Below are 26,496 nucleotides of genomic sequence, written 5' to 3' on the forward strand. Positions count from 1 at the left end.
AGTTAGATTCATGGAAAGTGGTCAGCTCAGGAAGCACAGTTTCACATAAATCTGTTGGAACTATAAGCAGTTTTTCTGGGCCTCCTGGCATTCTTGCCAAGGATTAGGAAATCGTCGCGATCCTCAAAAGAATGGACAGCACCACCACCATGTTCTAACTGCTGAAACAAGGTGGGACAAGATTTCGTGCCCTCTCAGTCCTGGCTCAGCAGATCTGGGAATGGCTGATAGCCTACGAGATATCAATATAAGTTCAACATGTACCAGGAGTCCAAAATGCATCGGCCCACTCCCTCAGCAGAGACACCAAACAGTGTCACAAGTGGGAGCTAAACGAGGATCAGCTGCAAGTCCTTTTTCGCTGTTGGGGGTTTCCAACCCTAGATCTGTTTGCTATGTCTCACAACAGAAAATGCATGTTCTACAACAAAAGGATTCCTCAACCAGGCTCTCTAGGAAACGCCTTCAGTTTCTCTTGGGAGGGAATGTTTGCTTATGCATTCCCTCCATTTCCTCTCATTCCAAAGGTTCTGCAGAAGATCAAACAGGAGCCTTGTCGCGTCATCCATATTGCCCCAGCATGGGTGCGGCAGTGCTGGTTCACAGCGCTGTATTGCCTATCAGGGTCCTCTCCAAATTTGTTCCAGCCAAAGGAGAGTCTCCTCTCCATGAACCAGGGCCAAGTGGTTCATCCACAAATTCACACGCTTCACTTGTCAGCTTGGCTTCCCATTACACAGAATTCAGAGAGCTAGCAACTTCTCAAGAATGTCAAGCAATACTACAGAAAGCCCGAGCTCCTTCTATGATCAAGTGCTACTTGGCCAAATGGAAACTATTTGCTCATGGTTTGTCGAGAACTCTTGTGATCCTCTCTCATCACCTCCTCAAAACATTTTGCCCCATCTGTTGTCTCTCGCCAAATCTGGCCTGGCACATATCTCCATCAGGGTGCACTTGGCGGCAATATCCAGATACTGATGACGGCCTGGTCACTTGTCCTTGTGATCCAACAGGTTGGTGAAGGAGTTTTTGAAGGATCTCTTCAGGGCCTACCCTCCGATAAGACCTCCTCCAGTGCTATGGCAACTAAACCTTGTCCTTTCACAGCTTATGAGGTCTCCCTTTGAACCAATACACAAATGAGATTTTAAATACCTTTCGTTGAAAGTTGCTTTCCTGTTAGCCATCACGTCAGCTAGACGCATTATTGAAATCCAGGCCTTTACTGCAACAGCGCCTTACTTGCAATTTCATCAGGATAGAGTAATTCTTCGTACCAATCCTTTTATTCCTAAGGTACGTCGCACGTTTCATCTAAATAAACCAGTGATTCTGCCCTCCTTCTTTCCTGCTCCATCTTAGCTGGCTGAAAGAGTCCTCCATTCACTGGACAATATACGTTGTTTAAAGTTAAACTTGCAAAGGACTCAGTCTTTCCGAAAATCCACTCAGTTGCTTATCGCCTTCTCTGCCCCCAGGAAGGGACAGGCTTTGACACATGCATAGATTGCTCGCTGGGTCTCATCGACTATACTCTTCTGTCATAAGAGGGCTGGCATGGTGGCAGCTTCTTCAGTCTTGTTCGCTGGAGTGTCCTTGCCTGACGTCTGCATGGTGGCGACACCCACCATGACGATGGGGAAGAGTCAAACATGTGAATCTATAAAAGATATCAATAGTGGAGAACCACAGTTTACAGGTAAGTTACTTGTTTTATATTTTTTAAGCATTGTTGTGTATGTAAGTTTAAGCAGGTTTGAGGCAAGAACACATTTGGCCAGATTGTCATTTACATTCCAAGAAACAGTAGTATCTTGAAGGTAGCAACAGTGTCCTACACGAAGTTTGCATGTTTATAAAATTCCAATTATGTTGTTTCTCAGAGAGTAAATCAATTTCGAATGTTATGTATTCAAGGGCAAACAAAAAGTTGATCGGTGAAATGTCTGAATTAATCTGAGCCACTGATAATTACTTAGGCCACATTCCACTCCATCCTGTTTTTTGCCCAGTATGGCTCTTTAGACCGAGACCAACCTGATGCAAATCAGCCTTGGCCTTAATCCAGTACAAACACTCCATTCGTAACTACCTGATGAGGTTTCAACCAGATTAGAACACCAGCAACCGTAGACCGGTTTTGTGATATTTAGGCCTCATTAGTAAGGCAGTTTATTATTGCAATGGCACAAGAAGCACAAGACCCACTTTTGAGCATACCTGTCGCTATTAGGGCATCGGACTGAGGATGAAAAAATGTGGCAAAATACATTGATCTCGGCCACTGGTACTTACTCAGCTGCATGAGTAATTACCTAAGGGAGCAATGATAGTTCTTATTATTTTCTCTCTCTTATAGACTGGGTATTCTATTCTTGTGTATCAAACTATTGAGTGTAGAAAGTTCTCTGATCTCGATTGTTAATAAGCAACATTAGAACAATTAGAAAACCACTCATTTTCTGTCCGATAGTTTTTCTACTGTTTTGACTATGAATGTCATAAGAAAAATATTATTGTTGGGTAGGTTACGTAACTTATTAGATAAGTAGGCATTGGTTATAGTCTCTGTGAGGTTCACAAACTGCTAAAATTGAATCTGGTTGACCAGGAGTAGTTAGTCCATTGTCACAAAAGTAAAACATGAAGTTAGCAGTAGGAGATGGAGAAAAATTATACTGTTGATTAGAATTAATTGTAAATATGGGAAAATAGAAATTTCTAGCTCTGGTATCACTTATTGTTTTGTAAACCTATATTCATGGGAAATGTTTTATGTTTCCTGGTTGAGGTTTACCTGTAATACCATAAACACTGAAATAAGATTCAAATGGCCGTTTCCTCCTGCAGGTTCATAATCTAAAAATACATTCACTTGTCACACCGGATCAAGAATATTTCCATGACTCACAGAATGGTGTCAGAGCCCGCTTCACCCACTGCGTGGCACAGTGATCACTGCCAAAAGTGGTATAAGGGCTTTAAAAAGCCTCATCAGTGTCCACAACTGTACTTTGTCTGTGCATCACAGATTCTGGGTGCTGGAGCGTCTAAGAACTTTCACAGGCTTTATTTTTCCTAATACATTCCTTATGGTCCTTTTAATTCATTGGTGCTGCTACACTGTTGGCATTCAGGCACTGTAGCATACACCAATGAAAGTTGTTGGTTGAGCAGTCGATTCAGTACCTGTGCCTTGGACACAACTCGATTTCTGGCAACTTTGGTGATTCAATTAACAAATCTAATTCACACAGATCATTGGTCCAGAACGGGGTCATGACTTTGAAAGATGCGGTCTTTAGAACCTCTGAAGCCTTCCTCCTCTACATATGATGAACTTAAACTGGGCTTTGAGAATTACAGACCTGAGGCACCTTTTCTTTCATGCACCGAATATGGTCAGGTGGCCTTAAATGAGATCGTAAGGGTTGTTAAACAAGTGGCATATCTTCAAAATCCATCCTCCGATGCTCCTTCACTGAACCTTGAAGCTGTTTTGGATCAGAGCTCGATCCTTTTACCTCTTGGCCCATGTTTTGGTGTCATTGAAGTTTGAAGCTAAAATGTTTAAACTAATTTTTTTTGCTTCCGACTCCACCTTTGCCACCTGGCTGCACCTTGCCCCTTTCAGCCTTTTTGGAAGGGAGAAAATGAGTTATAGGTTTTTATTCCATACTAATGAAGACCTTAACAAAGAAGGTTCCTGGAGATGGATTTCTTCAATAATGGGACTAGTCTCTGGTTCAAAAGAGGGATTGGCATGAGAATGATGATTCTGAGGTTATTCTAAATAAGGATACCGGCCTCAGTGGATCTTAAGAATACCAGTAATCTGCACATTTCCTAAAATATCTGCCATTTCCCTATATGGGTTGCTCAGAATAGCTCTATTATGCTATGGTTTTGAAAATGATACTGACAGTTAAAAAATATTGAGCTTGGTTTCACTGAAGTAAAGATAAGCTAACAGAAATTCTAATGACAACTGATTAGAAATCTGACACTGCTTTCAGTCATAGAAGCCATTCCTGGCTATGTGGGATGAGCCTTATTGCACAATTTAAGTGACTAAACAGGCCACTGAAAAGCTTTGGCCTATTCAAGTAGGTAACGTTTATCCTGACTGCTAGTACATGTTTTCGCAGGTTTTCTTGTCCTCTCTCCTGATAGGGTGCGAAAAAGACCTGACACACTGAAGCATGTAGTTGTTAATTCAGGCAGCGTTGCTGCAGAAACTTTTAATTGTCTCTTGTCTCTACATGAGATATACAAACACGCTTTGCGATATAACAAAGCTGAATGCCTTGCACATCCATTACCATATGTAAGACATATTTTTCTGTTGGTTAATGTTGAAGTGGAAGCATTAAAACGTTTTGTACACTGGTTTTGTTAGGGTGGACAATGTTTACCTATTCGTTGAAGGACAAGTGCTTGTCGATGTTGTCAGTAGTGGAAGCGATGTACTGGTTTTTCCAGTGATGGCCAGGCGCATCTCACTTGCATGTCATTGCATAATAAGTAACTGTCTAGTTGCAATGCAGAAGAGACCCTGGAGAGATGAGCCGCGTGGGGGACGTAACCTTAGTAACATTGGCTCTTAGCAAAACTTTAACAAGGTAAAGTCCTGGGGCTATACTTTTGAAAGAAATGATTGCTGCCACAACTCCAACAGATGAAACACAAAGGTGATGGGTGAAATGCAAACGTTTCAACCACTGGCATATGCACAGGCCACATTCTGGTCCATTTCTTTGCCCACTTAATCACTCTGGACAGGCTCCAGCCATATGAAAATTAGGCTTCTTCCTGCTCCCCTGGGAACAGGCCAGCCTTGTGTCGGGCCATGTTCCCTGGTTTCTCACTTGTTGCTTTTCATCAACAGGGTGCAACTTCTGTCTTGTGGCACAGCGATCACGGGACCCCCATCTGAGCAACCGTCACAATACCTAGCAAAACCAACAGTATTTCTGCAGTGTTACGGTAGCCATTTGGGACCATCCTCATTCCAAGACCTTGGTCACTGACCCAGCAAATGAAAAATCTCATTAATGTGTGCCCTCTCCACAAGGCTTGTTTCCCTGATGGAGGAAAAGGCATCAGGATTTGTGAAGAATTAGAGGCCCGACTAGACCAGTGGGACTGGTAGCTCATTATTTTATTAGGCCTACCAGTTTTCCTGGAATACCATCAAGTAGCATCCCTATCTTTTTATTTCTCCGTCTAAAACTTTAAATTAGGGGAAGTATACCTCACAATTGAGTGGTAGTGTTGATTATGCATCTCTAAGAACAAAGCAAGGCCTATTATTTCAGTGCATGAAGATTCTAAGCCTGGTGGGGGCTTTGTCTAGTTTCAGACCTAATGTTGTTGAACAAGTTCTTAGCAAAGGATCAGTTCAAAGAATGCACTTTTTAGGCACTAGCATTGCATATGCAGCTGATGTAGCTGTTGGCAGCATAACACAGGGGCAGAGCCGACCTCTTTCACTGCCTGCATGTTTTGCTTCACAAATCAGACTCTCTTGGAAGAAAGGCAGACCAACTGCAGATATCTAGCTCCCTGCTACACAGACCGGTGATGGTGTTTGATAGAACAACATTATGTATACGTCTTGAGTTGAATGCAGGAAATAGTTAAAGGAACGCTGTTTCTACACCCGATGAGAAATCAAACTCTCTACCACATGGTGCTTTATTACAACCTACCATAAAATTGCTACCACATTTGTTTCTTCTCCTGCTCTGGCTAGTATACTTCATATTTTTGCTACTCCATGTCTTAGCAGTGGAGATTTAGCTTGTAGTGAACCAAGTTTGGTGTAAGCTTGCTGATTTTTGCAGCATGAATCCTTTTCTGGATTCACATGCTGTACATAATTCCGCCATCTAATGGTTGGGTCCAGTATGGGCTGTTTTTTTTCTTTTCCTCTTTGGGGCATCTTCGACCACCATTTGGTGCTAGGTCCATTCCTTGTCAGAAGGCGCCCAGAAAGTTCCTTTGCCCTCTTCAGATTCTTTTTTCCTCAGTTTGGTATGGAAGCAAAGGGAGACACTCGAAGTTTTGGACGAAATCCCAATAGAATCAAGGAATTTGAGTGAGAAAACCATCAGAGAGAGTCCTCTGGATACCTTTGCCCGTTACGGAACCCCGACCAAGTAATGACGCAGATAGATCAAAAGAGGGCCAGGCAATGGAAAATATCCCTTTTAAATGTTGCCCAAATTGCCACCACAAGTTTGCACAACGTGGTCCATATACGACGTTTGGAACCTCTGCCTGTTGAGGGATCACTGCGATCCCAAAAAAAAAAAAACACGGACCCCACCCCAGGCATACCGACTAAGGAAGATCGTCTAAATTGAGAAAAGGAGGTGCAGAACGAGAGGACACAAAGGGGAAAACTACACCCTCTGAGGCAGAATCAATCACACCCACGAAGAGAGGATCTCCCCGGTCTCAGAACTGAAAGGCCCCCCGAGGTGGAGAAAAAGAGATGCCTGGAAGCAGAAATGGACGCTCTCCTTCAACAAAAAAAGGAGTTTGACGAAGTGTTGAATGAATTCAGAATTCCTGCGAAACCAGCTTCCGAAAACGACAAAGAGGAGGAAGAAACCCATTAAGCTCTGGCAATCCCAGAACCTCACGAAGAGGACGTCAAATAGGAGCTCGATGCTCTAGAAGAGGAAAAAGCCTTGGGGACTTTTGAGGAAGAATGGAACGAACTCAACACAGAAAGCACAGAATAGTTCTGTAGCTATACCTCGAAGGCTTCGCCACCAGATGACATAGCCTTCTACAACAGCCTCATCAAGAGATCAGCTCTTACCTTCGGGGTCGCCTTCGAGGAGGAGAAAAGAGACTCCTGCTTCCTCCTAGAGACTTTAACACCATCCACCAAAGGAGCACAATCCCTCCCAATGCTACCAAGCATTTTGGACCAGGGCAAGGAGGCTTTCAAGGAGCCTGCCTCAGCAAAAGGGGTAACCTAAAGGGTGAAGAAAAAATACAAACCTTCGACAGTGTCAGACTACATCATGGTCACCACGGCAAGAAGGAGCAACGCTCACTCCTCCACTGGCCCACTCCCAGAGAGAGAAAGCAAAAGGGTGGACATGGTGTGGAAAAAGATGGCGAGGGAGGCAGCCACACAATGGTGCATTGCAAACTCCAGTGCCCTCCTCAACATGCTCCCAGAAGAGGATAATAAAAGAGCAAAATCCCTCATACAGGAGGGAAAAAACATAGCAAACACCTGCCTGAAATCAGCCCTAGACACAGCCAATACAGACAGCAGACAAATGTGCACAGGCACAACATTAAGAAGGCATGCCTGGCTATTAATCTCAGGCTTCAAGCAAGAGGTCCAAACCTCAACAATTAAAAAATCCTTTAAAGGAGATGCCCTGATTGGAAGTGAGGTAGATAAATCCCTTCAACAAATAAAGGACAATGCAATGGCCAGGGCTATGGGTACCCTGCAACAGAGTGGCACCTTCAAGAGGAGATTTTAACCTCCGAAGACCCACAGGAAGGGGAGTCTTCTGAACAGGTCAACAACAGCACACACAGGGCAGCTAACAGCTATTAAACCAGCAGTCCGGATACAAAGCCGGGCAACAGCAACCAAGGCAGCCCTTTTGAGGCAGAGGAAGAGCCAGATGACAACCATCGAGAGGGAGAGGAGCAAATTCCAAGTGACTTGCCCACAACAGAAGACCCCACGCAACACCCATGGGAGGCTGAATAGCGTGCCACCTACTTCAATGGGAAAACATCAACACGCATAGTTGGATTTTTGAAATGTGGTACGTCACAGCTATTGTATAGAACTTACAAACAAACCCCCACCAAAGAAGAAGAGTTTCCAAAGAACAGAACTCTCACAATTAAAACAGGAAATAAAGGAACTCCTACAAAAACAGGCAATAGAGACAGTACCAAGGAGGGAACACTACAAAGGAAGCAATTCACCTTACTTCTTTGTACCAACACAAGATCTCACTCCAAGACACATCTTAGACCTCCGATTCATAAACAAATTCATTTGCACTCAGCATTTCAAAATGTCAACACCACAGGAAGTAATCCCACAGCTACAAAAAGGGGATTTCATGGCAATAGATCTAAAAGACGCCTATCTGCATATCCCCAGGCACCAAGCTCACAAGAAATACCTCCGGTTCTTCCACGAAAACACTCACTACCAATTCAAAGTCCTGCCCTTCAGGGTCAAATAGGCACTAAGAGTCTTCACAAAGTGCCCGTCAGCGGTTGCTGCATCCCTAGGAATCAGAGGAATCCACGTCTATCCCTACCTAGACGACTGGCTGGCAAAGGCAAATTTAAAGCAAATATGTTACTCACATATTCATCAGGTGCTCATGACACTGCAAAAATTGGGTTTTTCAATAAAACACAAGGTTATCAATAAAGGTAGAACAAGACAAAACTTTCCTAGTAGCATGATTAAACTCTAAGTTTGCACATGCATACCTGACCAAGAGGAGAATACAAGCTATCCGTCAATAAACTCGCCTCTACCAGAAGGGTCAGTCTCTGACAGGACTGTCATGAAACTCATGGGCATGATAGCATCATGCATTCCCCTCATCACTCATGCACGCCTCCACATATGCCCTCTGCAGGAGTGGTTATGCAGCTGTAAGCTATACAGGTTTGCCCAAAGTAGCAGGATGGCAACCGTTGTGAAGCTGAACGTATATTTTTATGGTGAGTTGTGTTCGCTTGTGTGACCGACCTGCATCATCATGCATGCTGTTTACTGGAAATAGTGTTTATTTTCCTCTTGTGGAAAGCAGTTCCAAGCACTGCCTGTGTAGGCCAGAAGTCAGCAGCACAGATGGTGTTAATGATGATTCCGTTGTTGAAAGCACAGTGCGTTATAGCATCTCTACCTGTAGGGCTCTAAGATGCAGGGGCGGCAGGCATCTGTTGGAGGGTTGGAGCGCAAATATTAATGTTAAAAAAAAAAAAAAATTACCTGAACCGATGTCCTCCCCTCTGAACCTCTTCTGAGGAAGTGGCTGCTGCAGTTCAGGCACCAATCCTGGCGCTGCTCTCATGTTGTGAGAGCAATACCCTGATTGGCGGGAGCTGCCTCACTCTGCGCTCCCCAGCGCCCTGGAGGCCTGCACTTACTCTAAACCAGCTGGGTTAGAGGTTACAAATTACGTATGTTTGGCTGGCCGTCACAATTATAGGTAAACTTTGGTGCAACTATATGAAAATCTTGCATTTGCTAGAGGATCCATCTTCATCGTCTAAATGAAGCATGAGAGTAATGCTGAATCTCAATCACAGTTTGGTTACATGGGTCCTCAACACTCAGTTCCACTATAGTTATTTAATAAAGCTCCAGTGCGAGGTTAAAATAACATCTTTTATTCAGTCAATGAGCAAAAGGCCACCCATGTGCGCACAGACATGGACAGATTTAAACATGCACATTCTAATAGAACACAAAGTGCATCCGCCTTTTGGGCTCTCATGAGTAAGCAGAGGGATCCATTTACAAGTGTTAGACGGTACAGCTCCATGCCTGAGGCCCTGAATGACATCAGTCTAATTAATCAAAAGTTTTTCGAATGCAATATTAGAATTTTAACATTGACATTTATTTTTTAGAACATTTTGGTTATTGAGTTTATCAATATTGTCATCAGAAGAAATATAGGGTAATTGTGCAGTAAAGGTTACTTATTGTCTATCATACTATGTATAACAGTATGTTTATCATTTGTGCGCCACGTGTCGTGTTCAGTTCTTTAAGTCTTCATCGATATGGTCTATGACTCTACAGCAATAAACATCAACAATGCCATTTTAGTGTATGTCCTGTAAGCGTAACTTGTGAAAGAAAGTAATGAACATTGTTAAACTAAAACGTATATACTCTCCCAGTCTCAGTCTCATGTGTGTTCGCTGTGGTATGCATGGGAATTTCCAGTGATGCACAGTATCCCTGTGGGCCACTCCTACATCTAGCTCTATAAATCTATTGCCTGCTTTTCTCTCAGGTTGTTTGTGAAATAAGCCTAGAAGGCACGTCTCTGCCCCCAAGTAGCTGGTGCCTGTTTAGCGATCTTCTCTAGATTCGTCACAATATGTGCCCAGAATCCCCCTACTACTGGGCAGTTCTACAACATGTAGAAAGTCTGCATCCATGAAAGAGCATTGAGGGCCTCATAGGTCAGTGATATGCAGCATCACAGTCTGTGGGGTGTGAGACAGGTTCAGTGTAAGTAATTGAACTGTGTAAATATAAACCTTGTGTTGCGGATTGATGTGTATGTGCGTTCTAGAGTCTGTTCCTATTCCTTCCAACAAATTGCCTGCCAATATGGTTCTCCCACCTGCCCCGTAAAGTCTTCATAGCATTTTAACACAAACATATAATACTACAAAAATTGTAGTGAAATTCAGTTTCACTTTTTGGTACATTACACAGTTATCACAGTCCTCTTATTCATCACTCACTCACTTAACTTGCATTGGTTTGTTGTAAATATAATTTTACACAGGATGCCACATCATCAAAAAAACTACTATTGTTGTATCATTAGACAAAAAAAGATTGCTAGTGCAAAATACTTGTCTGTTGGAAATACCCAAGCTCCTTTTCTTGCACTGAGACAGTAGCTGATTTCTTTTTATAAAATAAAAATATTTAGTTCTTTCATTTAAAAAAAACTGAGCCTGGAACCTTAACTTCAATGATATTGAAGTGTGCCCAAGTCCCCAAACAAATCACAACATATTGTAAAGTAGTCTGTAACCTATTTGAAGCCTCCAAGGGAGTAAACTATATAGCAAAATATAACTTCTAAGTGTTTATAAATAAGTTATTTACAAATCACTGTATTAAATTTGTTGTTCCTAAATGTTTGTTTTTGTTGATTACCAGATAATATTGAAGTAGCATATTTAAAAACGCTGACCAAGGATGATATCATGCAGTTCTACAAGGTATGTTACATTCATTCAATGCATTGCATTCTTTTGTGATTTAAAAACTAAATTTGTTTTTAGCAGTATCTAGGATTTAAATTTAAATGATGGGTTAAAAATACTCAAACTTCTCTGAGCTATTAATCAGCGGAAGAGGGATACATAGTTCTAGATTGTCATTTTTATATGGCGACACGGTTATGGTGTTTTATTTTCAGTGCCAGAAAACTATGTATATACACAATTATTGTAGTTTAAATGATGCCGGAAAGGGCACACATATTGAGATAATGTGCATAGAATGACTATTTCTTCACCTCAACATGATGAAATATTGTGAACATATAGCTTCCAGGTGTCCGTCGGATCCTGAAATTACCATCAACCTTGTGTACCAGTGGGAGATACACAAAAAGAACCTTATCGATCAGTCTTCATCCCCCCCCCCTGTATAACAAAAGAACATGAAAACTTAAACTAAGGTGTCACGGTCAAAGAAAAATCACATAGAGTTGCTGTTAAAGGTAGGGGCCCAGGGAGAAGGAAAACCCTCCATCCCGAAGCCCATTCCACAAATCGGAAGAGCCAGTGGAAGCTCTAGATATGAAAGAGTTGCCTCGGACCACAAGCAAACAGGGGCAGCCCTTCAGATAAGTATTCTACCAGGGGGGCCCACACATAATCAAATCCCTTATGGGCGTCCTCTACAGTGTCTGCCATTCTCTCCATCGCCAATGCCCGCCACAATCTGGCTTTCCATTGAGTGAGGGCAGGGGCATCTGCTTTCTTCCACGCTACCGCCATCTTAGCCGCCCCAAGGCAGAGCCACATTACGGAGCGGTTTCCTTGCATTTGGCACTTCAGGTTGGGGTCCCGGATCCCCAGGAGTGTGTGTTCTAGCGTATCTGGAATCGGGTAACCCAAGATCTGTTTGATTTGTGCGAGTACCTCCTTCCAGAAGAGCTTGATGTGGGGGCAATCCCACCAGATATGCCTAAAGTCATCCAGCTGCCCGCATCCCCTCCAACGCCTATCTGAAGCGTTAGGGAAGATGATGTGAAGCCTCTGGGGGTGCAGGTACCATTTCATTAAAAACATAGAGCAATTAAACTTTGGAATGTCCCTATATAGTGAGGACCATTGTGTTCGAGGCATGTGGGCTGCTGAATTCATATCTGTGCATAGATCGCCGCCTAGTGTTGGGTCCGGATGTTTGCACGTTGTTGTCCTGAAAGAGTCTTCGAAGTATCCTGGGATAGGTGACTCCTCCCCTGGACTACAGTGCGCATGGGCATCTTCTCCATCCTCAGATTGTTTTTTTCCGCCATTGGGTTCGGATGTGCTTATCTTGACTCAAGTTAGGAAAAACTTTTTCCAGGACAAAAGGCCTTTAGTTCGCGTCGGTACTGTTCCCGATCGGTATCGATAGTATCTTTGTTAGTTTACTAACTTCCAGAACCAACTTTTTCGCATCTTTCCCGACCATCGACCCGTCATCGACGATGGAATCGAGGACACCATTCAAGCGGTGTCCTGTATGCAATGCGAAATATCCCCATGTCGACGTCCACCCGGTGTGCAACAAATGCCTTTCACCGGATCACGACGAGTCTACATGTATGGCCTGTGCACGATTCCGATCCAAGAAGACCCTCCGGAATCGACGAGCAGCGAGACTCGAAGCGCAGCAAGCGGCGCCGGCCCCGGCCAACATCTTCAGCGCCGAGGACGAAGATGTCGAAGACGTGGAGAACCTACCCTCCAGCCCCGCTTCCGAACACGACTCCGGATCGGAAGGCGTCGAAGAACGACTCTTCCATAGAGATGAAGCCGACACCGAGGTAGGAGACTACAATGAGGCCTTAGGGGCCGGAGAGAGTAGCTCCGGTGACGAGCAAGGCCTACCCGTACAGACTGAGGATATCCCAGTGCACCAGTCTATGGCTCTGGTCGAGGGATCGCCTTCGGGCCTTACCCAAGACCTATCCCGCAGTTCTTCGGCCCCGCCCTCTGGCCCGGCCTCGGACATTCAGCGGCAGCCATTACTACACAAAACGGCTGGTTTCCCTTCTTCCAAACCGAAACCGAAAGCTGTATTGGTTCCCCAGAAACCGAAACCAAAAGTAACGCTGGTCGGATCATGGCCCACCACACCTTCGACGCCAGCAAAACCCGTCGGCACCGACCGCACCAAACGAGACTTCGGTGCCGAGCTTGCAGCGGCCGACGTCGGCGCCGACACACGGAAAAAGACCTTCGGTGCCACCAAACCTACTCGGCTCCCGGCACCGAAACAATCGGCTCCGACCCCAAAGGTCAAACTGCCTACTGCGTCTCACACCGCTTCGACAGCACCACCAAAGGCACACTCATCAACGACGTCGACGGCCACTACCGCTCCTCGACTCGATGACCCACTGGCGCCGAAGAAGTCCACGCCCGCCTCTACAGAACCGGTCGGCGCAAAGGAATCGATGGCGCTCCAGGTGCGGCCCGTTGCTGCGCAACACATCAAACACAAAGCAGTCCTCCAGGACACGCCAGGCTCCGAGCCGATAAAAGCTCCACCAGCCTCTTCGGCACCAGCCAACATCACTTTTGGCCTGCCGCCATCCACGGCCCCAAAACTGTTCCACATCAGAACACGGGTCACCCACACCACGATCACGCCTGCCGAACGCTCTCCTGCAGAGACGTCTCCATCACACATCATCGACGCCGACACCGGCAGGATGATGCTCCACAAGAGGAGAATAACTTCAGAGCCAGCTTTGGACTCCTACCGGATCCCGCTTAAGAAAAAGCAGCCAGTGGCTTCGGAACCAGTTCTTTACGAACCACTCCATTCCTCTTACCAAGATCCACAGTCCTTCTCTCCCACACACTCCGAAACAGACGGTTTGGAGGACTACATGGGTGACCACGTCCCCTACCCCGGAGAGATGGACCCTCAAGGCCAACAGGACCCTGACCAAGCTTGGGATGACCCTGTAGACTCGGGTGCACCTATGGATACACAGGACCCGCAACTCTATGGAGCAAAAACGTCTCCCACAGAGGACACTGCCGCATTCAACGCCCTCATTGAACGTGCTGCGGCCAATCATGGTGTGCAACTCCACTCTGACACCGTCGAGGACGACTTTCTCATGGATACTTTCGCATCCTCAGAAAGAAATATAAAAACTCTACCCATGTTGAAGGGTGTCCTCAAACCAGCAAAGGACATCTTCAAGGAACCCACCAGGGCAAGAGTAATAAACCCCAGGATCGACAAGAAATACAGGTCGGCGCCTGGGGATCCTACCTACATTAAAGGCCAGTTACCTCTGGATTCCATAGTAGTTGCCAATGCTCGCAAACGGGCACACTCGCAAACAACAGGTGACGCTCCTCCCCCGGACAAAGAGTCCAAGGTGCTAGAGACCTCCGGCAAACGGGTTGCGGCCCAGGCAGCTAACATATGGCGCATTGCCAATACTCAGGCGCTCCTTGCTCGCTACGATCGAGCACACTACGACACATTAGAACAATTACTCCAACATCTCCCTGACCAATTCAAAGAAGGAGCAGAGATCCTCATCAGGGAGGGACAACTCCTTACAAACGCATCCATTAAGTGTGCACTGGATGCCGCGGATACAGCTGCCAGAGCCATAAACACTAGCGTCATGTTGCAACGACACGCCTGGTTGCGAATCTCCGGATTCAAACCTGAGGTACAAAATAACATCCTCAACCAGCCTGTCAACCCCGACTACTTATTCGGGCCAGAGGTTGACACCACCCTAGAGAAAATAAAAAAGGACACAGACACTGCAAAGTCCATGGGGGCTCTCCAAACGCAGTCCTTTCGGAGCGGCTCCTTTCGTCGCCCCGGAAATAGAGGAACAGGTAGAGGACAGGGGTCACAGCAAACCTACAACAAGGGTAACACACAAAGCTCCTACGATAAGAACACCCGGGGTGGTTATCGTGGCTCAAGCACAAAGGGCAGAGGACGCGGATACGGCAACACCAGGTCCTCCCCCAAGAACAAACAGTGACGCCCTCTCCCTTCCTCCCGACCACATAACACCTGTCGGGGGAAGGTTACAAAGGTTCCTGTCCACGTGGAACTCCATCACCACGGACAGGTGGGTCAAAGATATTGTCAAACACGGTTACTGCCTAGAATTAACCTCAACTCCACCCACAATACCTCCAAAACACCGTCCTATGTCCTCAGAGCACTTAACGCTCTTACAGCAGGAAGTGCTAAGTATGCTACTAAAAGGCGCAACAGAGGTCGTACCCGTCCACGAGCAAGGTACGGGGGTGTACTCCCTGTACTTTTTAATACCTAAAAAGGACGGGTCACTCAGACCTATACTAGACCTCAGACCCCTGAACCGCTACATTCTCTCCGAGCATTTTCACATGCTCACTTTACAGCAAGTCCTCCCGCTGCTCAAGCAGGGAGACTTCCTGGCCACACTGGACCTCAAAGATGCGTATTTCCACATACCCATTCACCCCTCACACAAAAAATACCTCAGGTTCACCGTTCAGGGGCAGCACTACCAATTCATAGTCCTTCCCTTCGGCGTGACAACAGCACCCAGAGTTTTCACAAAGTGCCTAGCTACTGTGGCGGCACATCTACGGAGGCAGGACATACACGTCTACCCTTACCTGGACGACTGGCTTGTTCAAGCAAAGTCAGCCCAGCAATGTGCCAGCCACATGTCCCGCACCATTCACCTCCTTCACAGTCTGGGGTTCTCACTAAATTACCCAAAATCCCATCTCCACCCCGCACACGTACAACAGTACCTAGGTGCGACTATAGACACTCTGGCGGCCACAGCTCAGCCAAATTTAGTGAGAATCAACAGCATGCAAATGCTGATTTCCAAGTTCAAACCACAACACTCCCTTCCCGCGCGAGTGTTCATGCAGTTGATAGGCATGATGGCTTCATATGCGCCCGCTTCAGGAGTGCTTAGCACGTCAGTGGAATCAGGCTCAAGGACAGTTGAAAGACCTAGTGTTGGTGAGCGGTCGGGCATACAACTCTCTGCATTGGTGGAATCCACAAAACCTTTGCAAGGGCCGACCGTTTCAAGAGCCTGTTCCACAAATAATACTGACAGCGGACGCGTCTCTCCAGGGATGGGGAGCTCATGTACTCAACTACACAGTGTAGGGACTATGGACAACACAACAAAAGAAGATGCACATCAACCTCCTGGAATTGATGGCAATCTTCCTGGCAATGAAAGCATTCAAAGTACACTTGTGCAACAAAGTCGTGTTGATCCGGACGGACAACATGACCGCCATGTACTACATACAGAAGCAGGGAGGAACACACTCTCCACAGTTGTCTCATCTGGCTCTGAGCATGTGGAAGTGGGCCATTCAGAGGAACATGTTCCTCATGGCAGAACACCTCCCCGGCAAAGACAACCAGATGGCGGATCTGCTCAGCAGACACAGCCACCAGATGCACGAGTGGGAGTTACACCCATCAGTACTCCAACCGTACTTCCAGCAGTGGGGTCATCCAGAGATAGACCTATTCGCCACAAGCGAAAACGCAAAATGCCAAAGCTTTGCCGCCAGGTTCCCACACCCACAATCGCAGGGCAATGCGATATGGATGAACTGGTCCGGCAGATTTGCGTACGCTTTTCCCCCAGCGCCGTTGATACCGCTGGTGGCTCGCAAACTCAGACAACACTCCCTGACACTCGTCCTGGTTGCTCCAACGTGGGCACGCCAGCCATGGTACACCACTTTTCTCGAACTTTCCGTGGTGCCGCATCAAAGGCTACGGATCAAACCCGCGCATTTGACGCAGAACCATGGAGAGATTCAGCACCCAGATCCGCAACAGCTGAACCTGGCGATCTGGCTCCTGAAGTCCTAGAGTTTGGCTACCTAAACCTGCCACCTGACTGTATGGACATCATTAAGGAAGTTAGAAGACCCACTACCAGAGCTTGCTATGCAGCCAAATGGAAAAGGTTCGTCATTTACTGCAATAATAATGACATTAACCCGCTAGACGCATCCATCCAAAACATAATTTGTTACCTCTTACACCTATACCGATGCAATCTTGCGTACACCTCTATACGTGTCCATTTGACCGCAATATCAGCCTATCTCCAGAACAGGCAGCACCTCTCTTTATTCAAAGTGCCTGCCATCAAAGCATTCGTGGAAGGACTCAAACGAGTAATTCCTCCAAGCCACCCACCGGCTCCAATGTGGAACCTCAACTTGGTCCTCACACGCCTGATGGGTCCACCCTTTGAACCTCTACACTCATGCGAGATTCAATTCCTTACCTGGAAAGTAGCTTTCCTAGTGGCGATCACTTCTTTAAGAAGAGTTAGTGAACTCCAGGCACTAACCGTTCAAGAGCCATTTATACAGGTTCACGCCAACAGGGTCGTACTACGTACCAACCCCAAATTCATGCCCAAGGTCATATCGCAGTTCCACATGAATCAAACTATTGAACTGCCTGTTTTCTTTCAAAACCCACAGACTGTCGCAGAAAGAGCACTCCATACACTAGATGTGAAGAGAGCCCTCATGTACTATATCGACAGGACTAAGATCTTTAGGAAGACAAAACAACTTTTCGTTGCTTTTGCCCCACACCACAAAGGTAACGCTATCTCCAAAGCAGGTATAGCCAGATAGATCGTTAAATGTATTCAAATTTGCTATCAAAAGGCTAAACGCACATTAACGATTCCACCACGAGCCCACTCAACACGTAAGTTAGGGGCCTCCATGGCTTTCCTAGGAAACATCCCTTTGCATGATATATGTAGAGCAGCCACCTGGTCCACTACACACATATTTACCAAACACTATTGTGTGGATGTGCAATCAAAACAGAAGGCAGCTGTAGGACAGGCTGTTCTCAAAACTCTTTTTCAGACCGCTGCAGCTGGCACTGGTAGCCGCCGCTAAAGGAGGTACTGCTATGTATTCTATGCACAGATATGAATTCAGCAGCCCACATGCCTCGAACTGAATATGCTACTTACCAGTATGCATCTGTTCTTGGCATGTAGGGCTGCTGACATTCATATCGCCCTCCCTCCTCCCCGGCGCCTGTAACAGCTGCAGCTCTCAGAATTACTGTAAGCATGGTTATCACTTTCTGTATCTACTCCATCACTGCCACAATGGCGAAAAACAATCTGAGGATGGAGAGGATGCCCATGCGCACTGTAGTCCAGGGGAGGAGTCACCTATCCCAGGATACTTCGAAGACTCTTCCAGGACAACAACGTGCAAACATCCGGACCCAACACTAGGCGGCGATCTATGCACAGATATGAATGTCAGCAGCCCTACATGCCAAGAACAGATGCATACTGATAAGTAGCATATTCATTCTTCTGCAATGGGGTGTCCAAGAGTGCATCCCAGAACCTTTGGTGTCTAGGGGTGTGTTGGGAACCCAGTGTCTGTATGAGAAAGTAGAGGAAGGAGATGGTTCCCCTTGAAGAGGCCCCTGACTGGGCATATTTCTCATTGGGAAGTAAATCCCTGGTGGCGGACTGCCGTGTCTGCTGTTGTAGAACCCAATGCTTAAGCTGCAAATAGTGGAATTCCTCAGCGGGCTGAAGCTGAAAGGCCTGGGCTCATTCCGGGAAGGATAACAGTTTCAGCCCCTCAAAGAGATGAGAAAGCATAAGACAGCCCCCTCCCGCCAAGCCTCAAAGGGACCTTCCTGTAGTGCCGTGGGAAATTCGGGGGTGAAGTGTATGGGCGTGTATGAGGAAGGAAAGGTGGTGAGGGCATGGGATCTGTTAAAGACATCCCAAACCTCTAGGGTGGTCACCGTAGGCGTTCTGATATAGGTATTGCGTGGATGATGCTGTTTGTGTTTTCACAAGAGGTCCCAAATTGTTCTCCCTGTTATTTGTCTATCCATATGGAGCCAGAGTTTTTCCGATTCTCATAGGGACCGCTCCATGAGCGCCCTCAATTAGGCCGCCCTATAGTATCCCAAGAAGTCTGGTAAGGCCAACCCTCCTCCTCCCTTGGTCGCACCAGCACTCGGTTGGAAAGCCTTGCCCTCTGCCCAATGAACTTGGTGATCATTGTTTTTAATTCCGAGAAAGGCGCCCGGTCCACAGGGATCGGAAGGCCCTGGAAGAGATACAGTAAATGCAGGAGAACGTTCATATCTGATGGCTAATTCTGCCTGTGGATGCCTCACCTTCTGAATACCCCCTGCACCAGCATTCCGCGTAAATTCTTTCCTCGCTCTCTCACGTCGACGAGGATGTCATAATAGCACGGCTCTGCTCGCGACTCCGTATGACGTCACCGGAGCGATAAGAGGACCTCGTCGTTTTGCTGACGTCCGTTCCCTTTTTTCCGCGCCGTCAACGCGTAACGATTTTTCTAGGGACTCTCCATTTTCTATAGAGAACTTTGTATCCTCGAGGATTTCTAATGGCTACTTCTAGGAAGTCCGGATTTAAACCCTGCAGGGAGTGTGGCAGTCACATGTCGATCACTGACCCGCATGATGATTGCCTTTGGTGCTTGTCTTCGAATCACGACGTCGATGAATGCCGAAGCTGCAGGAAGATTAATCCGAAGGCCATTAAGGAGCATGAGGCTAAGCTGTTTATAGCCAGAGCCAAAAAGGAGAAGAGGGGTCATAAATGAACTAAGTCATCGTCTTCTCACACTTCGAAGTCAAGAACACATAAGAAGAGACATGGCTCTTGGTGCCGTTCGTCGAAGGTCAGGGCTTTGAGGTCGAGGTTGCCTTCTCCAGCTAAGCGACTTCAAAGGCAGGACTTTGTATCTCCTTCTCCAACTCCATCTCCACAGGTGACGCCACTTCCATCTCCGGGTCCGAGGTCGGCGGCGTTGAAGTGCTCTTCGTCGCCTGAAGGTTCTCCGGCTCCTGGTATGTCTCCGATGCCCAGGGAGTCGTCTCCAGTCCGTGTGGTTTCACCTGTGCGGGTGCCATCTCCTGCTCCGCAGGCTCCAGTTCAGCCTCAGGTGGTTCCTGTTCAGGAAGGTACGGATCCATATCCTCCTTTTCCTGGATCAGACCCTACGTGTATTCTTAATGCAATGTTTGGCATGTTTGCCAGGGCCTCTACTCTATCTGGTGCGCCTTCGGACCCCATGGGTCCTTTGGCCTTTAACTTGGGTGTGCCTCACCACTATGCTCAACCACCCTTTGTGCCATTCTTGCCGACGACTCCGGTTTGGCATTTTCCAACGCCAAGGTCTTCCATTCCGTCTCCCTGGACGCCTTCTGCTTTAGAGTCGGTGTGAGAAAGTGGCTCTGTATATACTGTTCCCTAATAGGTACAGGGTGTACAGAGTCCACAGTCCCCCAGAGGCTGATAGAGGTCAAAGTTAGGTATGACCTTACTCTCAAAAGTGGTAGCTTGGTCGAGCAGTAAGGCAGTACCAGAGGACAGTGTAAAGCATTTATTGTACACACTCAGTCAGCAAATGGTTTCACACACTCAATAACTGAACTCTAGGCCAATGGTTTATATATATAAAATATATGCTTGTTTTATTTTTAGAACCACAAAGGGGGTAAAAATATACTTTCTCAGAATGAGAGGTAGAATATAAATACTTTTGTCTTAAGCAATAAATTTGTGTAAACAGTCACAGTTGGTTGCAATAAACAATCCTATTTCCTAAACATAACAATGCATTGAGCTCAATGGTAAATTCAGGTTATTTGTAATAAATTACTTTTCAGATTACTTTTGGAATTCCAGGTCTGGCTCCTAGAACTAGCCTTGGGTCAGTATTCAGAATCAAGTGATGAAAGTCGACTTAATAACTGTAATGATTTTTAAATAATATTTAGCTATTTCAAAAGTTAGCACTTAGAAAATATTTCAAAGCAAACATTCAATGGATCTCTATGGCAAGAAATTCAAATTGCAGGTAGAGTACTTTATCGTTACTTTAGTAATCCAGGACTGGGTACCTAGACCCAGGACTGGGGTCCTTATCAAAAACAGGTAAGTAATTTCGTTTGCAGAAATGGTACGATTTTAAAAGAATATTTCAAATTTGCAAAAATAGACACTTAGAAGAAATTTCACAGAAAAGCAGACAATGGTTTCCTATGGGAGAAAAATGAGTTAGAGGTAAGTATAGTTGTGAACACTTTTCAGGGTCAGGGCTGGGCACCAAGATCCAGCACTGGGAGCTCACCTAGGAGCAGGGGAGTAAATTAGTTTTTGTCACTTGGCTGATTTTTGGTGAATTTTTGCAGTTTTGAAAAGTTCACACTTAGAAGATTTTTGAAGAAAAAGCCAGTCAATGTTACCCTATGAGGAAAATGAAGTTAGCGGTTTAAGGGTAAGTACTCGACTGGCAGAGTTGAAATTCCGGGCATGGACACAGGGGTCCCCCAGTGTCAGGTAGGTACAGTTGGTTCACCCTCAGCGGTTTCAGGACGGCCGGGTGCAGAGAGAGTTAGGCTCAATGTTATCCTATGAGGGATAGGGGGGGCCTTGGTTGGTGGCTGCTGTCTGGCAAGCCACGCGGCTGTGGGAGCTGGGCTCCTGGTCACTTACTCAGGGCAAGTGGGGAAGTAGGTTAGTGTAGAGAGGGCACTGCCAGGGCCACTCGGGCGGCTGGGTGCAGGGTGCTTTTGAGCCTTCGGGCGCTCAATGGAAATCAATGGGAATGTTCCGGTTTGGAAAAAGGCTGCAGGCTCGGGACGAGGAGGTTTCAGGTGCCACCACCACTTCGAGAGGTAAGTTGGGTAGTTGTAGGTTAGGTGGGTACCCCGGGATTGGGCACAGGGGGCCGCAGGGCGCCGGGGTGCCTTTTGACGTCGGGAATCTTACCCTCTGGTTGATCGCGGTTGGGGTGGCACTTGGTTCTGAGGCTGCAGGCTTCTTCCGGGATGTCGAGGGGGGTCCTTGGGTGCCGGACTCGGGGTCACAGTCGCCGTGGGGTCGTCCTCGGGGTCTTTGTCCACTCCGGCACTGGCCAGGCTTGGCTGGTGCAGAGTGTGTTGGGTCCGCGGTTCCGGGCTGCTGCCAGGGGTTAAAAATAGGTTTCTTGAGTAGAGCCTCTACTCATGGGAGTCCCAGGGGCTTAGAGCCAAAAGGTAGCCAGGTCCTCCGGGGTTGGTGAGGTTGCTGGCCACGAGAGCTGCCGCGCTGGTGCAGGTTCGAGAGTCGACAGGCCGGTAGGGCTGGGGCCTAAGCAGTTGGTGTCTTCTTCTCTTTTTAGCAGCTGCAGGGCAGGTCTTTGTTCTTCTTGCTCTTCTTGTATTTTCTATCTGGAATCTAAGGAAGGAAGGTTCAGGGTGCCCCTAAATACTAGATTTAGGGGCGTTACAGGTAGGTGAAGGCCAGGGACCAATGGGTCCTTGTCCTGGGGTGGGTACACCCCCTATCCTGCCTCTCTCCTGTGGGAGGGGGGCAGTAGCCTAATCCTGATAGGGTAGGGCCTCCCATCTTCAAGATGGCGAGAGCCCGGAGATGTGCTTCACCTCGCCTCCCCCACCTGAGGGGTGGGGTGGGCAGGCTGGCACATCCCCTGTCCTTGTATGGGGTTTCCGGCCAAGCTTCCCGCCAGAGTGGGGGGTTGCAGTGGCCTGGGGAAACGCCAAATGGTGGCCTGCCTTTGAAGCTTCCCTTTGCTCATCCTGGGGGAGGAGATTTCTCACCTCACCCAGGATGTGCATTGTTGCAGGCCCGGGAGAGCAGGGGCTCTCCCACCCAGGGGTCCAGCAACGTGTCTGCTGTGTGGCAGCCTGGGCAGCCTCAGAGCAGACGTGGATTGTAAGTTAGCTGTAAGGGGGCATCTCTAAGATGCCCTCTGGGGTGCTTAGTACATTAAATCCTACACTGGCATCAGTGTGGGTTCAATGTGCTGAGAAGTTTGATACCAAACTTCCCAGGCTTCAGTGTTGCCAATATGGTGCTGTGGAGCTCGTGTTTGACAAGCTCTCAGCACCATGTACTCTTAAATGACAGCACTGCACTTAAGGAGCCCAGGAATGGACCCGGGTACTGTAGGGGCACAGGGCTCCTGCTCCTGTGCCCACACCATAGGCGTAATGCACCCAGCTAGAGGGGTGGCTGACATATGCCTTGGCAGTGTAGGTGATGGGCATGGTACACAGTGATGTGTGCCATGTCGACTCTTTGTTTTGTCCTGCACCCAGACACTCAGCCTGCAAGGGCAGTGTGTGTGTAAGGGTACAGGGCCTCTGAGGGTGGCACAATGAGTGCTGCAGCCCTTAGAGGCCTTCCCTGGCCACAAGGCCCTGGGTACCTAGGGTACCATTTACTAGGGGATGACATGTGGCTAGGGTTTGCCAATTTGGAGTTTGTGTGGTTTTAAGGAAGGAACATAGGCCCTGGGCACCTGATTGGCAGGAACCCAGGGTACACTCAATCGAAGTACATTCAGCAATTTAGCAAAAAGTGGGGGCATACCATGCAAGAAAGATGGCACTTTCTCACAGTCGGCGCTGACTCGGATTTGATCAACGCAGAGATTTGAAGCTGAGGCTCTTCCATCGACGCCGTTGATGTCCTCACCGGCGCCGCGGATGGCGCCGCTGACGCCGATTCTTAAACAGCGCTCTAGGAGGCGCAGAGGCTCCTTGAGAAGGAATATGCACAGGGGCAGGAGGAAGGAGAGATTGTTGAGTCTGTGGACGAGTTTGAGGGCTTTTCCCAGGTCCAGTTGATTGGATACTTCTCCTGAGTATGATCTCTCATCTCCAAAGGCTGGAGTATTGCAAGACATTGCTCCTTATCATGTGGTAATAAGGAATGCAGCTGAGTTGCTTGATCTGCAACTTCCTTCAGCGGAGGTAAAATTAATATCCTGACTGAGGTTCTTAATACACCTTCTACAGCCTCTAAACCTCCGCTACCCTTTAATGAGGCTTTGACTGAGCCTATTTTGGAGGTTTGGCAGAAGCCCTTGTCTGCTCCTGCAGTATCTCGTTCCTTTTCAAGAAGGTACAGGCCTGCTCCTGGGGATCCGGCTTTTCTGTCTTCGCATCCGTCACCGGAAAGCTTGGTGGTCCAGGCTTCTTGTTCAAAGCAATCTTCTGGTTCTTTCCCTACCATACCCGGTGATAGGGATTCTAAAAAAAATGGAGCAAGCAGAAAAGCAGGTATTTTCTTCTGTGAGTATGGCTCTAAAGTCCACTAATGCTACCTGTCTCCTTGGGAGGTATAGCCATGCTCTGATGGACTCAGTCAAGCAGCTAGCTCGAACGTTGCCTGAAGAGGATCGGAATAATTTCTTGGAGGCCCTTTCTGATTCGCAAGCTGCGGCCCGTCAGGTGATGCAATCAGGTCTGGACACTGCTGACTCTGTGGCTCATGTGATGTGGTGGTCTGTGGCGACAAGAAGACAAGCTTGGCTTAGAGCGTCCGGATTTTCTCCTGATGTTCAAGCGACTGCTGGATTTGCCCTTTGATGCCTCGAGACTGTTTGGAACTAAGGCTGACTCTGCCTTGCAGCATTTTAAGGATAGCAGAGCAACTGCAAGGTCTCTGGGCCTTCAGACGCAGTCTAGGGGATACGGCTAAAAGCAATATCGTGGTTTTGGAAGGGCTGCTTCCTTTCGTGGCCGCCAACAGATTCAACAGAGCCAGCAGCAGCAGAATCCTTTGTACAAATTGTAATAAAGGACGTCTTAGGGGAGCTTCTCGGCAGCAATCCTCCTCCTCCTCCTTCACTTCTCCTCCCGCCACCATTGGTATTTCAGGAAAGCTGTTCTAGATCCCCCATCTTAGAATATGTTGGTCCGGTAGGGGGTCGGGTGTCCCACTTTCTACAAGATTGGAAATCGATCACTTCAGATCGTTGGGTTTTAAATCTTGTAGAGAATGGGTGCACCCTTCCTTTTTTTAGAGTTTCCTCCTCCTTACCCTCCTCGCCAGGGTTGGTGCTCAGAGGACCACTTACTGCTTTTACAGCAGGTAGTTCTTACCTTGTTACAGAAAGGTGCGATAGAGGTGGTTCCGGAGCAGGAAAGGGGTAAGGGATGCTACTCCCGGTATTTCCTGATCCCCAAAAAGGACGGTCGATTTGGGCCAATCTTGGACCTCAGGATTTTGAATCTTTACCTCAGGCAGGAAAAGTTCAAAATGTTGACCTTGGCTCAGGTTCTTCTTGCGCTGCAACAGGCAGACTGGATGGTGTCCATCGATCTGCAGGATGCGTATTTTCATCTTCCCATCCTGAAGTCGCATCTGAAGTATCTCTGGTTCACGGTAGGATCGCACCACTATCAGTTTGCGGTTCTTCCGTTCGGTCTCACTTCCGCACCTCGAGTCTTTACGAAGGTGATGGCAGTGGAAGCAGCACATCTCAGAAGGTTATGGGTTCCCTTTTTTCCCCTACCTGGACGACTGGCTGTTGAAAGCAGAGTCTCCGGAGTTAGTGATGTTTGTGTGAGCCGCTTGTGACAACATCAGCAAGGGTGTAGCTCCCCTCTGAACCACAGGGGGGCTCCACTGATTGGCGCCTCAGCCCCTCCACTACGCTGCTAAGGAGAGTCTCATAACTTGGGCCATATAGGCAGATCCAACATGGGGTGGGTTGTCGCTTGTAGTAGGGGCCCCCCGGGGCGTTGATAGACCGCCGTGCCAGGGATAGACAGCAAGGGCGAGAGACCTCCAACCTGGGCCTTCTCACGAGGCTCTGAACCGGTGCCTGGCCGCCGCCATCTTAGGGTCAGGCACCGAGTGTTTCAATATACTTCAGCGGGCCGCTTTGGGGCAAGGGGACCCCCCACTCCTCACAGCTGCTGCCGCTTGCCACCAGAGGGGTCTCCTAGCGTCGCCGCTCTCCCTGGGGCCTCTTCTCTGCCAGCCGAAGTCGCCGGTGGTAGGGCGCTTCTTCCCGCACGGACGCCGGTATAGGTATAGCTGGACACTGTCAGTCCGCATGTGGTGTCAACCCCTGGGGGGCTAAACGAGCAAGACCTCCAGAATCTCGAGTCCGCCTACTGGTCACTGGGTCTTTTGCTGGACCCGCTGCTCCGGCAAGAGTCTTCACTGCCGAGCAGAGTGACAGCTGCTATCTTGCTGTGCTGCAGGTTTCGGTGAAAGAAACTCTGCCTCCTCACATCGGACCAGGGGCATCGTTCTCACCCCCTTTTAGCCTCCACAGCTCTCAGGTGCTTTAGACGAGCAGTCGACCCGGATTTGAGCCACTTGGTGCCCCCGAACCTACCAATTCGTTAGGGCCTGGCTCAGAGCCGATCAGATTTACGTCTGGTCGACCATATGGTTAGGCACGCCCCCCTAAAAAAGAAAAATTCAACTATATATATATATTGTATACATGAAATGTCTCTTATCGTTCTTTTCCTTGAACAAAGACACAGCAAACCCAGGTATGGTGCAGTTGATTTATTTCGAACCCATGCACCCAGCCATAACGCGTTTCAGCCCTCGTGGGGCCTTGATCACATGACACATTAAGGGGGCAGACATAACCTTTTTAAAGTGACAG

General features: G+C 47.7%; 1 protein-coding gene across 4 annotated transcripts in view; it reads left to right on the top strand.

Annotated features, from left to right (window-relative positions):
- Window positions 1-26,496, top strand: part of IDE (insulin degrading enzyme) — a 1,118,175-nt gene that overhangs the window by 989,350 nt on the left and 102,329 nt on the right. For all 4 annotated transcript variants that reach the window (XM_085606153.1, XM_085606152.1, XM_085606150.1 and 1 more), the window contains exon 22: window positions 10,934-10,995. In XM_085606153.1, the coding sequence (XP_085462279.1) occupies window positions 10,934-10,995 (62 nt within the window). The remainder of the gene's footprint in view (window positions 1-10,933; window positions 10,996-26,496) is intronic.

This window comes from Triturus cristatus, chromosome 1_2, assembly GCF_964204655.1.
Source record: "Triturus cristatus chromosome 1_2, aTriCri1.1, whole genome shotgun sequence".
In the NCBI taxonomy this organism is placed as follows: domain Eukaryota; kingdom Metazoa; phylum Chordata; class Amphibia; order Caudata; family Salamandridae; genus Triturus; species Triturus cristatus.